Below are 17,118 nucleotides of genomic sequence, written 5' to 3' on the forward strand. Positions count from 1 at the left end.
TTTAAAAGGTCATTCTTCTACCTAAAAGGAGGTATTATGTCAGTCAGTCAACATACTTAAATCATCCTGTGCAGCACTGTGTTTAATGGAAATTAATTTAGTAAATCCTCTCATTTTTCACCAAAGGGTTCCTAATTCTGTTCCTATAAACACAGAGGCAGTCCTAGTAGGGATAGGCTTTAGATGAGATTTAATTATTTGTGTAATTTACCCTGAGATCCCTTTGTGAAAAGCACTGAATAAACACAGGAGTATTGCCTTTACATAAATTCACAAGAGGATAACTGCACCTAAACATACTTTTGACACAAAATGGTTTTATTTGAGGAAGCATCCTTTGGGTATCCAACTGCTCGCTTGAAGTGGCATCCCATTTCAAGTTAGCTGAAACTTTACTATGTAAGTATAATTTAACTTCAATTAATTTAGATGTTTAATTCTTTTTAAGGTACTTACTGGTCATGTTTTTATCTTAATCACATATATATAAATCATATTCACAGTAAATCGATGGATTTCAGTAGTAGCATTACTCCAGTAGTGCATAACTTGTAATTATAACAATTTTCCCCTCATAAATGATTTCAAAATATTCATGTTGGTTTTTTAAAGATTCCATATGAGGTGCACAGATTTAACCATGATTCAATTACATCGTTGTGTGGGCTTTGGACTTGCTATGATTTAATTACGTATTTGTTCATTCAGACTTTTATACTTCATGTATGTTTTCAAATAATTTTCACTGTAGTGGCAATTTTCCAGCTACTCTGTGTGTGATCTTTAAATTTTCCTCGCTCTGTAGTACTTAAGAAAGGGAAGAAATACATGAAGAAGAACCTTAAAGATGAAGGCCAGGCTTGAAGTACAGTTTCATTAATACTCGATTGCAGGAAGGGAACCAAGTCCCAGATAATGAGGAAGGAGTTGCAATTTTTTTTAAAGCTATCTAGCGACAGGGAAAACAGAAATGACATTCAGCTGACAAATGAGCAGAGTTTGACCTAGCCTTTTGACCCTTGACAATCAATCTTACCTGCTGCTTCATAAAGAATTATAGCTGTGCCACTCACATTTGACTCTGGATGTTTATTATTCTCTGTTTCCTTCCTTCCTTCTTTCCTTCCTTCCTTTTTTGAAATACATTGTCCAAGTGTGTGCACCCTCCTCCTGTAAGTGCCCTGCGCACAGTGCAGTGTCCCTGGCACAAAGAGCCATTTTGAGCAGCTGGTGGTGGTACCTAATGTTTTACAGGGCCATTTTGAAATGTCAGTCAAGTCAATCACTGGACTGTGCAAGGCAAAACAGATTGGATCTGCCTGAGAACACTCAGCAGGCTCCTAATGTGGTCTTATGTAATGTAGAAAAGAAAAGAAAATAATGGAATTGTTAAATATAAGCTGCCTTTGCTTAATAAGAGTGACAGCACAGTAAAGATGAAATTTGATCCCATGCAGAAGCTATGAGAAAGGCAGGAAGAAACCAGAATTTTTGGACTTGTTATGGTATCTTGGTTTTGCTTTGGTTTTTTTTTACTGTTATATTTCAAGTTCTATTGCTGCATACACGATTAAGTGTTTGCATACTCTTCTTATTGGAAAGGACTGTAAGTCTAGACAGTGGACGTCTGCTGTGTAACCTATTAAGGGTGGCAAAGCAAGTGTGGAGCACAGTGTTAGTGACACAATTGAAGCAAAGAGGAAGTCATATCCACAGGACATAAAGCTCTTAGAACTTAGTAAGTAAAGGCTGCATTTTCCTCATGGTTTCAGAAGTGACTCTGCTTTCATTTCTCTGTGAAAGCTGGAGAAGAATTTGGTCTTTCTGTCCTCACCAGCTGTGTTGATTCGTATATTTTTATTTGCAGCATTTTTGCTTTGAGATAATAAAGGTAAAGCTAGTCAGCAAGGGCATCTGTAAGGTAGTTCACCAGCTGCAAGAGGTAGCCATTGGAGGTTTTTAACTTTTAAGGAAAAGATGTTTGAGGGAAAAAGAGGGGTCTATGGGGGTTGGTGGGTTTTTTTCCCCCAGTGCCAGGGATTATTATGGACCTACCTAGTCTCATGGGCAAAGGAAATAATGATTGATCTTTTTTTTTAAATTGCATACTATAAAAGTTTAAAGGCATATTCCTTGGTACACACTTACATGAGTGAACACTCAAAGCTGTAGCAGCTGACGGACAAACCTTCTGTGGTTTCTGTGGTGTGAACATATTTTTGCCCTGTCATGTGTAAGGAAGGAATGGCTGCCTTGATTCGTCTTGTGGTTTTTTAGATTAGGAAGAAAATGACGCGAAATATGGAGAGAACAAGTCACAGGCCTGCCTTTCCCTGGATTTTTCATGATCATGAGTGGCTGTAGCCACTGGGCTGGACCTGGGCTCAGTTGCCTTTGCACATTTTGCTCTTCAGAATTAAGTGCTAAGAGCAGTAGCTGTTTTCTCCTATTTTGAACTGCAGTAAGGAGAGCTTTTGAGTACACAGCTTGTGTAGGCTTTGTGCTTGGAGAGTACCTCCAAAACACCTATGTGGCTGCTCTCTCTTTGGCCCTCTGATACTTGCTCTGTGTTCTCAGTGGACAAAAGGGCTGAATATTGCCTGCACAGGCTTTATAATGCATGGAAGTCTTTCTGGCATGTATAAATGTCACACCTATATGTGAACATCATAAAATCTACCCATATTTCTTGGTTTATTACTATGATTACTAGTAATATATGCAGAAGCAAAACCAAGCAAGCCTTAGCATTGCTGATCCCGAGAGCCTGAGAAATATTTTGGAAGGGATTAGGAAGAGGGAAAGAAGGGACTGTTGCACAAAAGAGGGAGAGCATTCTCCATTTGTTCTTCTGTAATTTGGGAGGTAGTAATCACTAGTGTAGGAAGGAAGGAGGCTTGCACAATTCTTCAAATTTCATAAGCATCATAAAAGTCTTGGCACAAAGCAGCAGAGTCTTATTAACAGAGGAAGTGAGGTCAGTAGTCTTCAGCTTCTTAATAAGATGACAGAATTTATGAAGCATCAAGGCAGCAGGATGTGGTTGCCTGCAGTCTATTCATATAACAAGCCCACCAGGGTCCTATAGTTATCACCCTTGAATTTGTTTTCCTTTCTTCATTTTCTTTTGTCATCCTCCTGTTTCTTTGGCCTATCTTACTGTACTGGAGGAATCACTTTATTATCTGTGATGTCTTGTAATTTTCTTTTGGATTTTTTAAATTATTATTATCGTTAGCTAGTTTAGTTTAGCTAGTTCCATCAGTATGTCTGATTATAGAGGTGCTCATCGCAGCATGCAATGAAATCCAAGTACTAGTCTTCCTGGAAGACTGGGATTGTTTTTCATTCTAAGGCATCATCTAAATCTGGTGTGAGACAAGTGCCCAAAATATGCCTGAGCTGAGAGTTCATCATAAAAGACATCCTGATTGTTGGAGATCTCAAAAAGTCTTATGGGCATTACCCAGACAATATCAAAAAGTAGGAAAAATTAAAATAAATGGGTGCTTTTAAACCACCTATCTCTCATTAACACAATAGAGGTGGTAGCTCTATAAAAATCTTTTCTGTGGGGAACAAAATTTTGTTTATCTTTGACCTCCTTCTTTTTGAGGATTTTAGCACACCTTGCTGTACTTTACTAATTTAGCTTCCTGTGGTGAGGGAAGTGAAGTTTATTATCTTTCTTTGTCTTTTATAGAACAGGAAACTGCTGTGCCTGGGGTGGTGCAGGTATGGTAGGTTCAGAAATAGGAAGTAGATTCCCAGGTGCTGATCTTCACCTATAAGACAGTCACTCTCAAGTCCCTGTTTCTGATCTGACTTGTTCTGTCATACAGGATATTTTTAAATTTTTTTCCTAACTAATAAAACTGTGCTTTATATCTTGGAAGTGCAACATCCAGATGGGAATAGTATGTGTCAGGACAGCATATTTAATTATTTATAAATGCTTTCTTTGTTTGATTGTTATTTATTTTATTTTCCACCCAAATGTTTGATCACTTAAACAGCCTGGAATCAAACATTTGGCAGTGTTTACAAATTATGAAAGCAGTTTCTGATTAAAGTGTTCTGCAGGAAGATTAAAGTTGCAGATCAGTATGTAAGCCAATGGCACTCTTCTGAATTTCAGCAGTAGAGAGCTGCTCTGTGGCGTGTGCTCTGTATTCATACCCATACTGGCACAAGACACAGGCAGTACCTTGCACATTTTCCCTGTGGTCTTCCCAGGGCTATTTCTTTAGAATGCTCTTATGGCGGGGGGAAATCGAGCCCTCTCAGCCAAGTGACATGCAGTTTTACATCCATCAGACAGTACCTGGCAAAAAGGCCACTCCCAGTTGCAGCTGAGAAAGTGATAAAATCGTGCAGACATCTAAAGCCTATCTGCTTTGTGGATATGTTCTGATTAAATCTGAAAATCATTGCAACATCAGTTAAATCGGCAAAACTCCTAGCACTATTTTTGCACGAATCAGACGTGTGAGCTCAGACATGTATCACTGTGTGAGATAATTAAGGGGTGTTACAATTAATCTATTTAAGAACGCCACAGCTTACAAAAAATAATTAAAAAAAAAGGAAATTACTTCTGGTTTTGTCAGAGGTCTTATGTTCTTGGTTTCCTCTCTTAATTTTCCAGTGCAAAACTTTAAAGCATAAGATGCTTTCCTGACATTAGTTTCTATCTATGTGATCCATAATCCAAATACCTAAAATGGTCAGCAGTGTATGCTGCAAACCTCCTAATGAAATGTTTTGCACTGGATGAATGCTTACAGAACACTTGCCTTCACTTATGGGTCTTATCTTTTTAGATGTTTTTCTGATGCACTTCTCAAAAGCTCTAATGATTGGGTAGCTATTGGGAAAAAATATCCTTAAACATTCCTGAAAAAATAAAGGCAGGAACTTACAAAACCGCTTTTGCCCATAATCACATGAACAATATTTTGAGAATAATGCTTAGCCAAATTTGCATTTGCTTCAGTTCCCTGTTCAAAGATGAGGATTGCTGGAGTGCCATCATAGTTCCATAAGCTGTAAAGAAGTAAATGTCTACAGCTGGACAAGGAAGGAAGCTGTTGGGGCCATATCTGCACAAAGAGAAGGCTCTGTATGAGAAGAACAGTGATTCAACCACTGGAGATGATGGCCATTGGAATTGCCATCCGCAATAGAATGCTGGAAGACCTCTGTAGAGCGGGTCATTCCAGGTAGTCTTTAGAACAAACATGAGTCCAAAAATTGCCTTTTTGAAGACTCTGGTAGAAAGGGAAAGAATGGAGTGGTGTTGTGGTCACGTGGTGCTGGACCTGGCTCTGTCTCAGGGATGGAGATGAAAGAATAGCTTGCCCTATGCTCCCTGGCCCTTGGATAGAAAATTAAAGCTTTTTCATTTCAGCTTCATTGAAAACACACAGTAGAAAAAACATTTATAGCTGGCAAATGGAAAAGTTTTAAATTGATGATGGAAAAAACATTCATTTCCAAGCTTCTGAGCGAGCTATTAAAATCAACCGAGTAAAGACAAAATCCCTGCCACTGAAAATGAAAGGAACATTTTTTTTTGTATCTACTTAGTTAAAACTTGGCAAAACAAATCTAAAGTAGCGGTTTCAGATTTCCATGTGCACTAACTGTGCCAAATTTTTTTCTCAGTGTTGCTATGATAGAAAGTTCATCCCCCTTGAGAAGCACTTTTTCCACTAACTTTTGAAATCAGAAGTCAATTTAAGCAAAAAGCTAGATCTTGTATCAGCACTGACATGTGTTTCTTTGTTTTGTACTGTTGAATGGTCCAGACTTTTCATTCAAACACTCTATTTTGAAACAAGCTTATGTCTATTTAATTGGCATTGGAGTTAGTGAAGTGAATCTAGTAAAGGTGTTTGCCCAGTATTGGTGTATTATTTTCACCTGTACCTGTCAATGGGCTTCCACAGGAGGATGAGAAATTCACTAATTTTAAAAGTAAGGAAATTTTTGAACAGCAAGTTCTCTCCTTTTGCCCTCCCCCCCACCAACCACCATTATCTATAGCTACACATTAGCAATCAGTTTCACATTATGATCAATATTTTCGTTATCATCAATTATCATCAAAATTTTCTTATTTGTCCACAGTTAAAGTTAGCTTTTGCATTATTTTAAGAAAAGAGTAATATAACAGAAGAAAATTTTAAGAGAAAATGATAGTTGGTGTTTGGAAATTTCACACAACCTGGATACATCACTACCAGTCTGTTTCTATAGGAGGAATAAAATACACCTATTAAGATACATTCTCTTATGAATTTTTTTTGTAATTTTAGAGCAAGTTCTAGAGGATTCTATTATAATTCTTAAAAGGATAACATTAACAGCAGATGTTATATAGATGTTTAATATCTATAACAGCCTTCATGCATTGGCAATATCATCTAGGTTTGGTATAGCTAACGTGCAGCTGATGAGACCTAAACCCTTATTTAAAATATTGCATTGTCCCGAATATTAAAATTAGGGCAATGTTCCCTTAAGGAGAGCAAAGACTAGCTTCCTGTTAGTTGTTTTTTTTTGAGAATCACTGACTAGCAACCAATTTTTTTTTTCTGGTCTGGAAAAGAAGTATTTTCATTTATAAGGATAATTGTAAATTCATCCTTTGGATTTTGTTCCCTTTATATAACTGGTGACTCCTGCTCCATGAAAGTAAATACATTATTCAAGTTGAAGTTTTTTGATTAATTGCTGTGTATTCCTTTCAAATTCAAAATAATTAACCCTGAAAAAGCAGCTTAATAGGCAAAGTAAGATCTAAAAGGAGTTTTTTCAAAGGCCTGCTATTAACTGCTATTTTTCAGTGTACAAAAATGTATGCAATATTAAAAGCATGGGGTTTCCTGATGTGCTTTTGGAAGCCATGAAGTGGACAGTGCATTGACTGGGCAGTGCAGTGTAGCTGCTTTTTTGGACTCCTCAGCCCTTAGCTTCAGCTGTGGGTGGTTCTCATCCTAACACAGGAGTGTGACTGACTTCACAGCCTGTGAATGAGGATTGACTATAAAACTTTCTCCCTAAACCTCCCACACAAATTCTACACTGATGAGCAACTTGTCTGTGTGAATAGCCAGGTTGTTTATTTCAATAGTGAGCAGGAAATTAGGTAGGTGGGAGAACATGAGCACCCGAAGAGCAGCTAATTCGCTGCTGCTGTGCAAAGGTGATAGATGCCAAGCAGAGCTCAGCTAGGATTAGCATCTGAAGCAGCAACATGTTTGGCTGATGAGCTACAGAGACAGGAAAGAAATCTGATATTCAGCCACCCTCATTTTACTGCAAATTAAAACTGAGCAGTCAGCCTAGCCGTAGCAAATGATCAACTGCACAATCCAGAACCACTGCTTAACTACTGTTTAACTTTGTTTTGAATCTCTTCTGCAAGTAAAATAAATTAGTAAAAGGGATACAGGCAAACTGACCTCTAGTCAGCTTAAATATTACAAAAAGGAAGTGGCTAGAGATACTGTGGTATGTGGTATTTAGCTGCACACAGCTAAATACAGTGTTATCTACTCATGGCATGTAATAAAATCAAGGAAGATTCTTAAAGACAGCAAAATAGAGCTGCTGTGAGTCAACAGCAGGCAAGCATCATGTACCTTGCTAGTGGTACATACATTCAGGAATTGCTTGTGGTATGACAGATTATCAAATTAAAGTTTGTCTCCCGAGTCTTCTACAATTTCTTATGTGGAGGGAGTTGTGTAGTCTAGAGTGACATTGATTCCTTATCTAAAGAAAGAACACCTCAATCTTTTGCTCTCATCCTGACATTACAGCACCTGGCACAGAACCTTCTCACCAACCCAGTGACCTGTGCTCAAGATTGTTTCTGTGCCACAGCTATTAAACAGTACCTTGTGTCATTCAGAGAAAGTTTTTAGTCCATTTTTTTTCTTTAGTGACTGATGAAGAACGCCATGTTCAACATGGCACATGTGTCCCAACTGGTGAAGAATGGTTTTCAGTCTCTACATGAGGACTAAGCACTGCAGCCACGTTTTGTTTTGTTCTCTTCCCCATGTTTTTCACCATTCCCCATGTTGCTACCATTTTTAATTTTTCATGTCTTGCTAAAAGCAGAAGTTCAAGGCTATATTGAGAAAAACAGAGCCTGTTAACAAGGTTGAAGCTCAAGTCACTGCTCCAGCAGAGAATTTGTATGAAGCAAGGTAGAACTGCTACTTTTGCACCTGGTTCCTGTACCTGCTGTTGTAGTTTTACTGATTGTAAAGAAAAGAAGTGGGCTGAGCTGTATTTTTTTCCCTTTCTCCTTCTAATGTACACGTTGCTGTTCTCTGAGTCATTCCATGGCCTCTTCTCACTGCTGTTCAGCTAACTTCTCTGGCTGGAATTCATGCACGGGGAACAGAATTTACAGCTGCTTAAATCTTGGAGTTCTTAATAGAAAACAGAGTTGTCTCAAGTCTACCAGCTTTCAGAAAAGACTTGAAGTGAAAAATGATAGAAACACAGTTATAATGAGAGTCTGAGAGATGAAAGCAACCAGTCACACCACGTCAAACTAGGCACAGTAGCCTTTGTTGCTTCCCTCAGTTGAGGCTGGGGGGATGTGACATTGTCCTTTGCCATTCTCAGGATACTTTCACAAGCTCAGCATATACACCAACCTTTTAAACCACAAACACTTTGATCCACTATTTGATTGCATTGTTAAAAAAAAAACAAACCACCCAAACACATGCATGCACAAAACACGCAGTACATTTCACTTACAGTAACTTCACTTTTAGTTAAGGAAACATGACTCACTTCAAAGACACTTTGAAGAGACTTCTTATAATTCCTGATCTTCAAAGAACCATTGCTGAAGCTGTACCTGGATAAATATTTCTTTGTCAGAAGAGCCATTTGCCATAAACAATTATAGAAGATGCAACTGCAGATCTATTATCTGAAAGAATGCAAAATCACTCTTTGAAGCTACTAGGCAGTTCAATAAGCTCCTCTTGATAAGACTTTACCCCAAAACCTCACATAGCCACCTTGTCAGGAGAAATGGCAGGGTACCTGGTAGAATGGGGACCTGTGACTCTCTGAACTGCAGGACACGATTCTGGACAACCTCTTCTGAGACTCCCGGGGCTGTATGTTGTTGCACTGCTTTTTCTACATTGCTACTTTGAGGCATGTCAAACACTTAGTCTGCGTAAGTGCCACTGAAGTTATGGTTCCCATCAATATTAGAGCATCTGAAAGACTCAAGGAGAGCAAAAAAAAGCTGCAGTTCCTATCATTAAAGGTTGTATGTGCAGAGAGTGCCCAGACTTTGTCAGATGTTCATTATAAATCATGGTCATTGTTCTCTAAGTCAGCAGACTGTTGTTTCAAACTTAATTTCTTTGTGTCATTCATCTGTTCCCTGTCATATCCCTTCATCTGTAAAATCTTATATTGGGTTCTGTTGCTTTTAGATGATAATTTTTCCCCTGTTTCTTTCAAAGGAATCCTGAAGAATTTTGCCCAAGAAATTGGGGGTTAGCTTAAATTCTGGTCCATAGGACATTCTTATGGGCTCTATATGGTCTAGAAATCCAATCTGCAGGAATACTACACCACTCAAATTAAAATACCATTCTAACATTATTCTGTTCTTAGACAATCTGAGATCAGTTCTGCACTCTGTAATTAGAAAACTGCTTTTATCTGATGTAAGGACTTAATGTTAAGATCCTACACCTGATCTCTGAGACAGTCACGTTTTCACTAAAAAGAAATCTGGCTGGTAAAATAGGAATTTACGAGATCTAGATATTGGTTGCTCAACACACAGGTTTTGGCATTCAAACACTTACACTGCTGTCATACTATGTTTAATTGCCTGTCTTTGCATGAGAATCCCAAGACAATTCCCTGATTGATCCCCTGTGTCTTGATGATACCCTGACTCCAGTTAATGTTTCAGCCATTTGTACAATATGCAACCTAAGGTCCCATTTGAACTGAGGAAGCAAATGGCTTATTAAAGTCTAATTTCTCCAGCTTGTTCTTGCCTTTGGGCATTTTAAATAGGTTAATGCAATTTTTAAAATACACTCAGGGAACTTTACTCACAGAGTGTTGTCATAAACTAGAGGAAAATAGCCTCTAGATCATCTTAAAATGGCAATTATTCCAAATATGCTTGCCCTGATACTTAGTCAAGCTCTCTACCTAGAACAAATTTTTATTCTTTTTTTCCTTAAGATTTTAGTGCATTATTGTACATTTTAAGGTTTGGTAAGGAAAAAAGTGTCAGATTTATTTAATGCAGTGGATCATTTGTCAGGGAAGTTCCAGTATTCATCAAAATGTGGAGACACCACAGGCACCATATAAATTATGATGGTTTTCTTTTTAATACTTCCTTTTTTATTGCCTACATTCTTTAAAGTGAATTTAGTGCTCATGAAAGATGCTGGATATGACAACAGTAGAAAGTGAAACCCTCTGTTTGTCTGCAGAATTGGTATAGAGGAGTATTGGCGATGCAAGTTTTTCCCCATAACCCCATCTGTGTTCTGCAGCTGTAACCTTGAGGGATCACCTTTAGGAACAAGAAGATGACTTGGTCTCCTTACTCTTTTTCTCCTTAGCCCGTCTGCTGAAAGTGCAAATAATGATTTCAATTGATGCTATCCAAGGCCATAGTCTTTATGATCTTCCTCATTATGTGTTGGAAGACCATCAATTTATTGCCTTGACTGTGTGGCAAACTGTTTCCAATGCATGCTCTCTGTGGATATCGGTGTGTGAATACAACTTCTATACATTTAATACATCTTCTATAAGGTAGAAAACAGGCAAAAGCACCATTAAAGTGCAATGACTTTTGTTCCTTATATTGACCTAAACTTGATTTGAACCAGTGATTTAGAAATAATATGCTCTGTATCCCATTTCTAATCTCTTCAGCCACAAGTCCAACCCTTCAGGGATTTTTTTCACAAAGAGGATGCTAACATATTTAAAAGAACTCACATTTTTTCTCTGAAAAATAAAATTTGAGCATATGCAAAAACACGTTGGGTATTTGGCTAACCTACCCCTCATTACCCAGGAGGGAGAGAATGTAAACACAGGCTTGCATTATATTGTTCAGTGTGTGTATTCAATCTTTAGAAATATGTTTCAAAGAAAGGAAAGGCATAAACCTCATTAGAAGAGAAACAACAGGGTGGAAAAAAAAAGCAGCCCATGTCAGTTCAAACGCAAGCCCAGATGCTTAAGTTAGTTACACTTTTCAGTTTAAGGCAATGCAAATCCGTTTTCCATTACTGGGGAAGTGGAAAAAGGCATTAAGCCCTTGAAATGGCAAGAGTCAAGTTCTGTGCTCAGTCAAATAGGAAAAGGTTTAATGTATGATTTTCTTCTTTTTAGTCCATTGTACATTGTATCAAGGCACTGAAGAACAACTATGCAATTATGTAAATAGGGGGATAGATGCTAGAGTAGCACAATAGTTTGTAAGTTAAAATTATTTCTTATTCCTCCTACCCCTTTTCCCTCTTTACACAGAAACAAGCATGCACAAAACATTAATGAAATAAATCAGACATTATGTGAAGCTTATCCACAGGAGCAGATTCTAGATATGAATTGAATCTCTGAACATTAATTTGATCTTCTGCCAAGCTCTAGAGAGGTCTTAAGAATCTGAGTTCATATTGTGAAGGAGAGGTGAAATAAAAAGAGTCCTAATTTTAAATTGTTTTCATTATATAAACATTTGTGGGCCTACTTATGTTCCTTGCTTTTTGAAGAATTGTGATTAAGCTTTAAAATGTATGTTTTTATTTAAAATATAACCAGGGATATTCCATGCTTACATTATAACTTGTTAGCCAGAGGCAGCAGGCAATTGCTACTACTTTCAGTTAATACAATCAGGATTGGGAATACAAGACAGAGGCTTTTCAGTTTTCCTGCTAAAACAAAGACTCAGTCATTCCCTCATTATGGATCAGACTGGTTATTTCAGCGTGTTTGCATCAGAGGTGAATTTTTCCCATTGCAACACTCTAATTGACATAGGGGCGTTTTAGTTTCATTTCAGTTTTCTCTGAAGGTAACCAGCAGAGAAACAGAATATGAAACAACACATTTTGTGTAAATTTTGTAAATTCATGGCACCACTGTGCCTAAAGTATCCCCCAATGAAAGTCAAGAAGGAGTGTGTTCCTTAGGTCGTAACTTCACCTAATCCTTAAAGTAGCCTGAGGTCTATGACAAGTATAGATATAGATGACCTGGGAGATCAGAAAGTTTGCTTTTGCTGCCTCTTGACCATCCATTTGCTCCACTTAACTCCATATCTCTTATTCTAATGTAAATGCTTTGATACTGTGACTAACCATAATCCGCTTAACGTAGGATCATAAACTATGGTGTGATCCCATGGGAAGTCTGTCATGGCACCACAGCAATCAAGAAATTCTACTTGAGTTCTGGGTTTGAAAATACTTTGTGCCATTGCTCCCTTGTAGGTATTAGTTCGTCTTACTGTCTTCTTGGATACCTGATATGTATACCTACCGTATATTCAATATGTATTCTTCTTAAGGAAATTTGAAATGTCACACAGCTTTTCTGGATTTTCCTCACGGTTTTTCATAGCTTGCATGCATTTTAAGTAAATTTTCTCTCTTTTTTCATAGCTTGCGTTCATTTTAATTTAATTGTCTCTCTTTTAAAGTGACACTTTATGTTGACTTTTTTAACCACTGAAAGAACTTTCTGCAATTCTTTGCAAGCCTCTTTGATTCTTGAATGCAATTCTGAAAGAAAGTAAGCACTTTTCACTTAAATATGTCAAAGTTTTACCCAGCTGTTAGCCAGTAAGTCATAAAAAAGATTCCTGTGAGGTAGGCAGTGCATGTTATCTTTTATACATGCAGACATAGCACTGTTGTACCACCTGAAATTCCATCAGACTCCAAGCTCTGCAGAAAGTGACAAATGTTAGACAGGTATATGATTTATAATGGATGAGCTACGCAAGCAAGCTCTGGGAGTTGGATTGGATTTGATGGCAAACAACAATATAACACAACCCCTGCTGTGGATACCCACACCATGAGAGGCAATGCAATCCAGCAGCATGAACAACGGACTGCAGGCATGATACAGAGCCCTAAAACCACCTCTGCAGTACACCTACTTTGAGAAGAATGCCTTTCCCAATCTAACAGTCCTTCTTCCAATTCCTTATCCATTTGTTTAGCAACACTATGTTAAACAGTCATACCTCACTAAGGCACTTCAATGCAATTTAAATCTCAGCATGATGATAGGTTTCAAAGAGGCTTTTTAAAGGAATTATATGGAAACTCAAGAAGTTATTTGAATAATTTTGTGCAGTCGCTGGCAATGAACCTGGAAACTTTTTCATGAAGTAACTTTCCTCCATCAACAAGGTTTTCCTTCAGGGAGTACCTTCCATCCCAGCAAGAATGACTTCATTTCCAGCACAAAAGTTTCTATAGTAGAGTTATCAATATTCCTGCATTCACCAACATTCAAGTATTGAGCAGTACTGAAGGCAAAGCTTTTCTACTCCTAGATAAGAAGGTTTTGTCTCATCCTGTCCAATTGTGGTCATAAAATATAAAATGATCCCTCGTTCCTCTTCATGAGCCATGTGGATTAGAAGTCATTCTTCTGTGGAATGTCATTTAATTCATTTCTCTATTGGAGTCTGTGGATGCAATAAGGGACTGTTATATTTGAGGTCTTGTTTCTGGTTATCAGTAGGTCATCCAGTCTGCTAAGCTATCACAGGTGAAGAAATGGCCTGCACAAAATAAAGAGCTGGTCTAGATTTCATTTTTCCTCATGGGAATGGGAAGGATCTTTCTGCCTCTGTGTACATACCTACAGACAAAACTGGTGAATAGTTTACCTTGACATCTGAGATGTTTCATGCTATGGTTAGTATTCGTCTATGCAGTTGCTTTCTTGTATTCAAACCGTCCTATGCCTTAGATTATATTTCCACTTACTACCCTCTTGGCTTTGGAGCATTAGGTACAAGTTCTCATCAAGAAATTGATGGGAGTGGACCCTTACTTCTCCAGGGTGATTTCTTTTGCATGAGATACTATGCATGTTTTTAATCTGATGGTCACTCTCTTTTATGTTGAAACACAAAACTTCTGATGGAACTTTCCTGATGGAAATATATTGGTGTTACAGGTCCTCCTTCTCTGCATTATTCAGGTTCCTTGTTGAAGTCACATACACATGACCATAATTTTTGTAAAGGCATATTTGTAGTTTGATTCCCACATCTATTGAAAGAAAATTTAGAGCAGCTATGAGTATAAGAATGGATAACCAACAGCACTTCCTATCAAGCCTCACACTTTTTCTTCACACAGCCTTTTCTGGTTTACCCATTCTGCCTCATCTTTCTCCACTTTCTTTTTTCTTTTGCTTATTCCAGTTTATGGCTCATTGATAAGTCGTACCAAGACCTCAGGTTCAACCCCAGGGCACAGACATCTAGAAAGCTGAAATAGGGATGTTGGCATGAAAAGAAAGTGGAGATGACTTGTCTTTATCTGCCAGTCCACAAATAACTTGGTGAACGGAGTTTCTGGCCATGAAATCTGAATGCCATTTTAGAAATAAAAAATTTGATTCATTCCCAGTTTACTTTGGCTTCTGTGGTTGGAAATCAGAATACAGGGTGGTGTTGGCAAAGCAGTATACAGAGTGAAAAATAGTGTAATGACCTTGCAAGCTGCTCCTCTTGGGATCTTGTAGCTAACTAACACAATCCCTGAGATGTTGATTAAAGTGGGTAAGGCCGGAGACACAGGTGACTTTTTCAGGGCATAACCCCAGAAAGCATCAGGCTCTTGTGATGCTCTAGCTGCTGCTTGAAGCTGTTCTTCCTTAGTGACATCCTTATGACACACTTTCTGCTTTTCTGAATTTAATGAATGCCCGAGTAAATTTGAAAGTCTCCCTGGGAAATAAGGCTTGCTCCTCTGTGCCAGCAGGTTAATGTGAGCCACTCATTTCCAAGCCTCATATTTGGAGCACATGCTAGCAAAACACAGCAGGTCTTTACTACCAGGAGTAAGTGAGCATTGCAAGTCACAAGAAGGAATGCATAGCTTTTAGATGTGAATTATAAGGAGCAGTTCTTATTTCAGAGATACACATATTTTATTGGGCATTTTTGCTACCTAGGCATTTCAACCAAAATTTCACAGCTCAATGTTTTATTTCCTGATACCTGTTGTATAATGACATGACGAAGCTCCTTTCAGAGCATCTTTTATTTTACAATTCTGGCTTTCTCCTCCTTTATATAACAGCACCAGTTCATATTATGAGTTTTTACTATACTGTGTACAGTGACAAGCTGTTGTAGGCACGTAATATTCCCATTGGTTTCGCTGGTAAGCTTGTCTGAGCAAAGACTGCTGGTCAGCTCTGACCCCCATCCTGTGGGGCAGACCTATAACCCTTTCAAAGTTTAGTTTCATTGCCCCTAGTGAAGTCAAGCTCTTACCACAGAATTATACTGACAGAACCACAGGCTATTTTTTATGGGAACAATTTCCTGCCACATCCTGAAGTTTGAGGCCACCTGTTCTCAGTGAGCAGTGTGAACCCCAGTGTAACAGAACAAGAATTTAATCCAAATGTCTTTAACACGATAGGTATTACTGAAACTTGCATAACTCCCTGACCTCTCTTCAATTCACAGCTACCTCATCCCTGAACTCCCAGCTTCAACAGCTTCAGCATCTTCAGCAGCTCCAGCACCAACAGCAGCAGCAGCAAAGCCAGCAGCAGCAGCAAAGTCAGCAGGCACAGACTCCACAGCCACCCCAGCAGACCCAGCAGCCACAGCCACAGCCATCAGCACCACCACAGCAGAACCAAACACAGTCCCAGAGCCAGAGCCAACCTCCTCCAGCCCCACAGTCCTCCAGCTCCCCTCAGAAACCCAGCCAGTCACCAGGGCATGGCCTTCCATCTCCTCTTACTTCACCAAATCCACTGCAGGTAGGATGTTACATAAAAATCTCTAATGGTCTAACAACAGCAAGTGCATTCTCTTTCACTGTACTGAGAAATCAAGTGAAGGTTATGCCTTTTGACCACAGAGGCTGAGAAATTCCACCTTGTATTACTTAATCCTTTCAGGCATTCAGGTTAGAACAGCTAAAAGGCCTGATAAGCCAAAAAAGCATACCTAATGATGGTTCTCTGTTGTTGCTTTCTGAGAAGTAAATGTTTTTTGCTCTTAGACTCCATATTGCAAAACCCATAGAAAACTCTCTAATTTTTTCCACAGATTCATCATGTGACATTCGCAAATGGCATTTTCCTGGTAGTTACCCTTTATGATAACTTAAGGGACAGCAATGTTAGCTGTTCATTACCTGTCCTGACTGTCCCTTAAAGAAATAGAGCTTTTGCTGGTGGACATGTGAAAGGGATGGGTGGGTTATCCCTCCTCTCAAAATCACAGTCCTAATTTTTATCCTGCTAAGAACCAAATACTTCTGCTAAAATTCTCAGTATAGACTCCAAAGCTAACGATGCCAGTTAGTCCCTTTTGTAGATGCTCACTCCAGTGATATGGATATTTTTTAATAGACCAACAGCCATGGCACCCATACTGATGGTTGGCTCTGCCCATCTTGAAACTCCTGGGTAGAAACAGAAGAGCTCTGATCCAGGGGTCCTATGTTCTTAGAGTTCGCTGTTCTTGCATTACATGGGTCATCCTATATTCATATTGTGCAAGAATAGTTTGACTGTACCTATAAGTATGATTCTGAACAGCAGGGTAGATTGTTAAGTAAATGGTGTCTCATTCACTAGGCAGTGGAATTGCACTTAGAAACCAGCAAAGCCTCTATTAATTTTATTCTCTAAATTTTGAGACACCACTTTAAATGTTTTATTCGCACTGATGGATTTGGCTCCATTTCCTGCAGAAATAAAACTGCATTAGCTTAATAATTAAACAATCCTTTTTTAGACAATTAAGGGAATTGGTTTACAAGAAACTGTGTTTGCCATGTGGCCAGTGAAACCTGC

At 38.5% G+C, this 17,118-nt stretch overlaps 1 protein-coding gene across 9 annotated transcripts in view; it reads left to right on the forward strand.

Annotated features, from left to right (window-relative positions):
- POU6F2 (POU class 6 homeobox 2) overlaps window positions 1–17,118 on the forward strand; it is a 354,832-nt gene that overhangs the window by 237,217 nt on the left and 100,497 nt on the right. For all 9 annotated transcript variants that reach the window (XM_017820432.1, XM_017820438.1, XM_017820448.1 and 6 more), the window contains one exon: window positions 15,773–16,074. In XM_017820432.1, coding sequence (XP_017675921.1) covers window positions 15,773–16,074 — 302 coding nt within the window. The remainder of the gene's footprint in view (window positions 1–15,772; window positions 16,075–17,118) is intronic.

Source organism: Lepidothrix coronata, unplaced genomic scaffold, assembly GCF_001604755.1.
Source record: "Lepidothrix coronata isolate B3197 unplaced genomic scaffold, Lepidothrix_coronata-1.0 Scaffold3, whole genome shotgun sequence".
In the NCBI taxonomy this organism is placed as follows: Eukaryota; Metazoa; Chordata; class Aves; order Passeriformes; family Pipridae; genus Lepidothrix; species Lepidothrix coronata.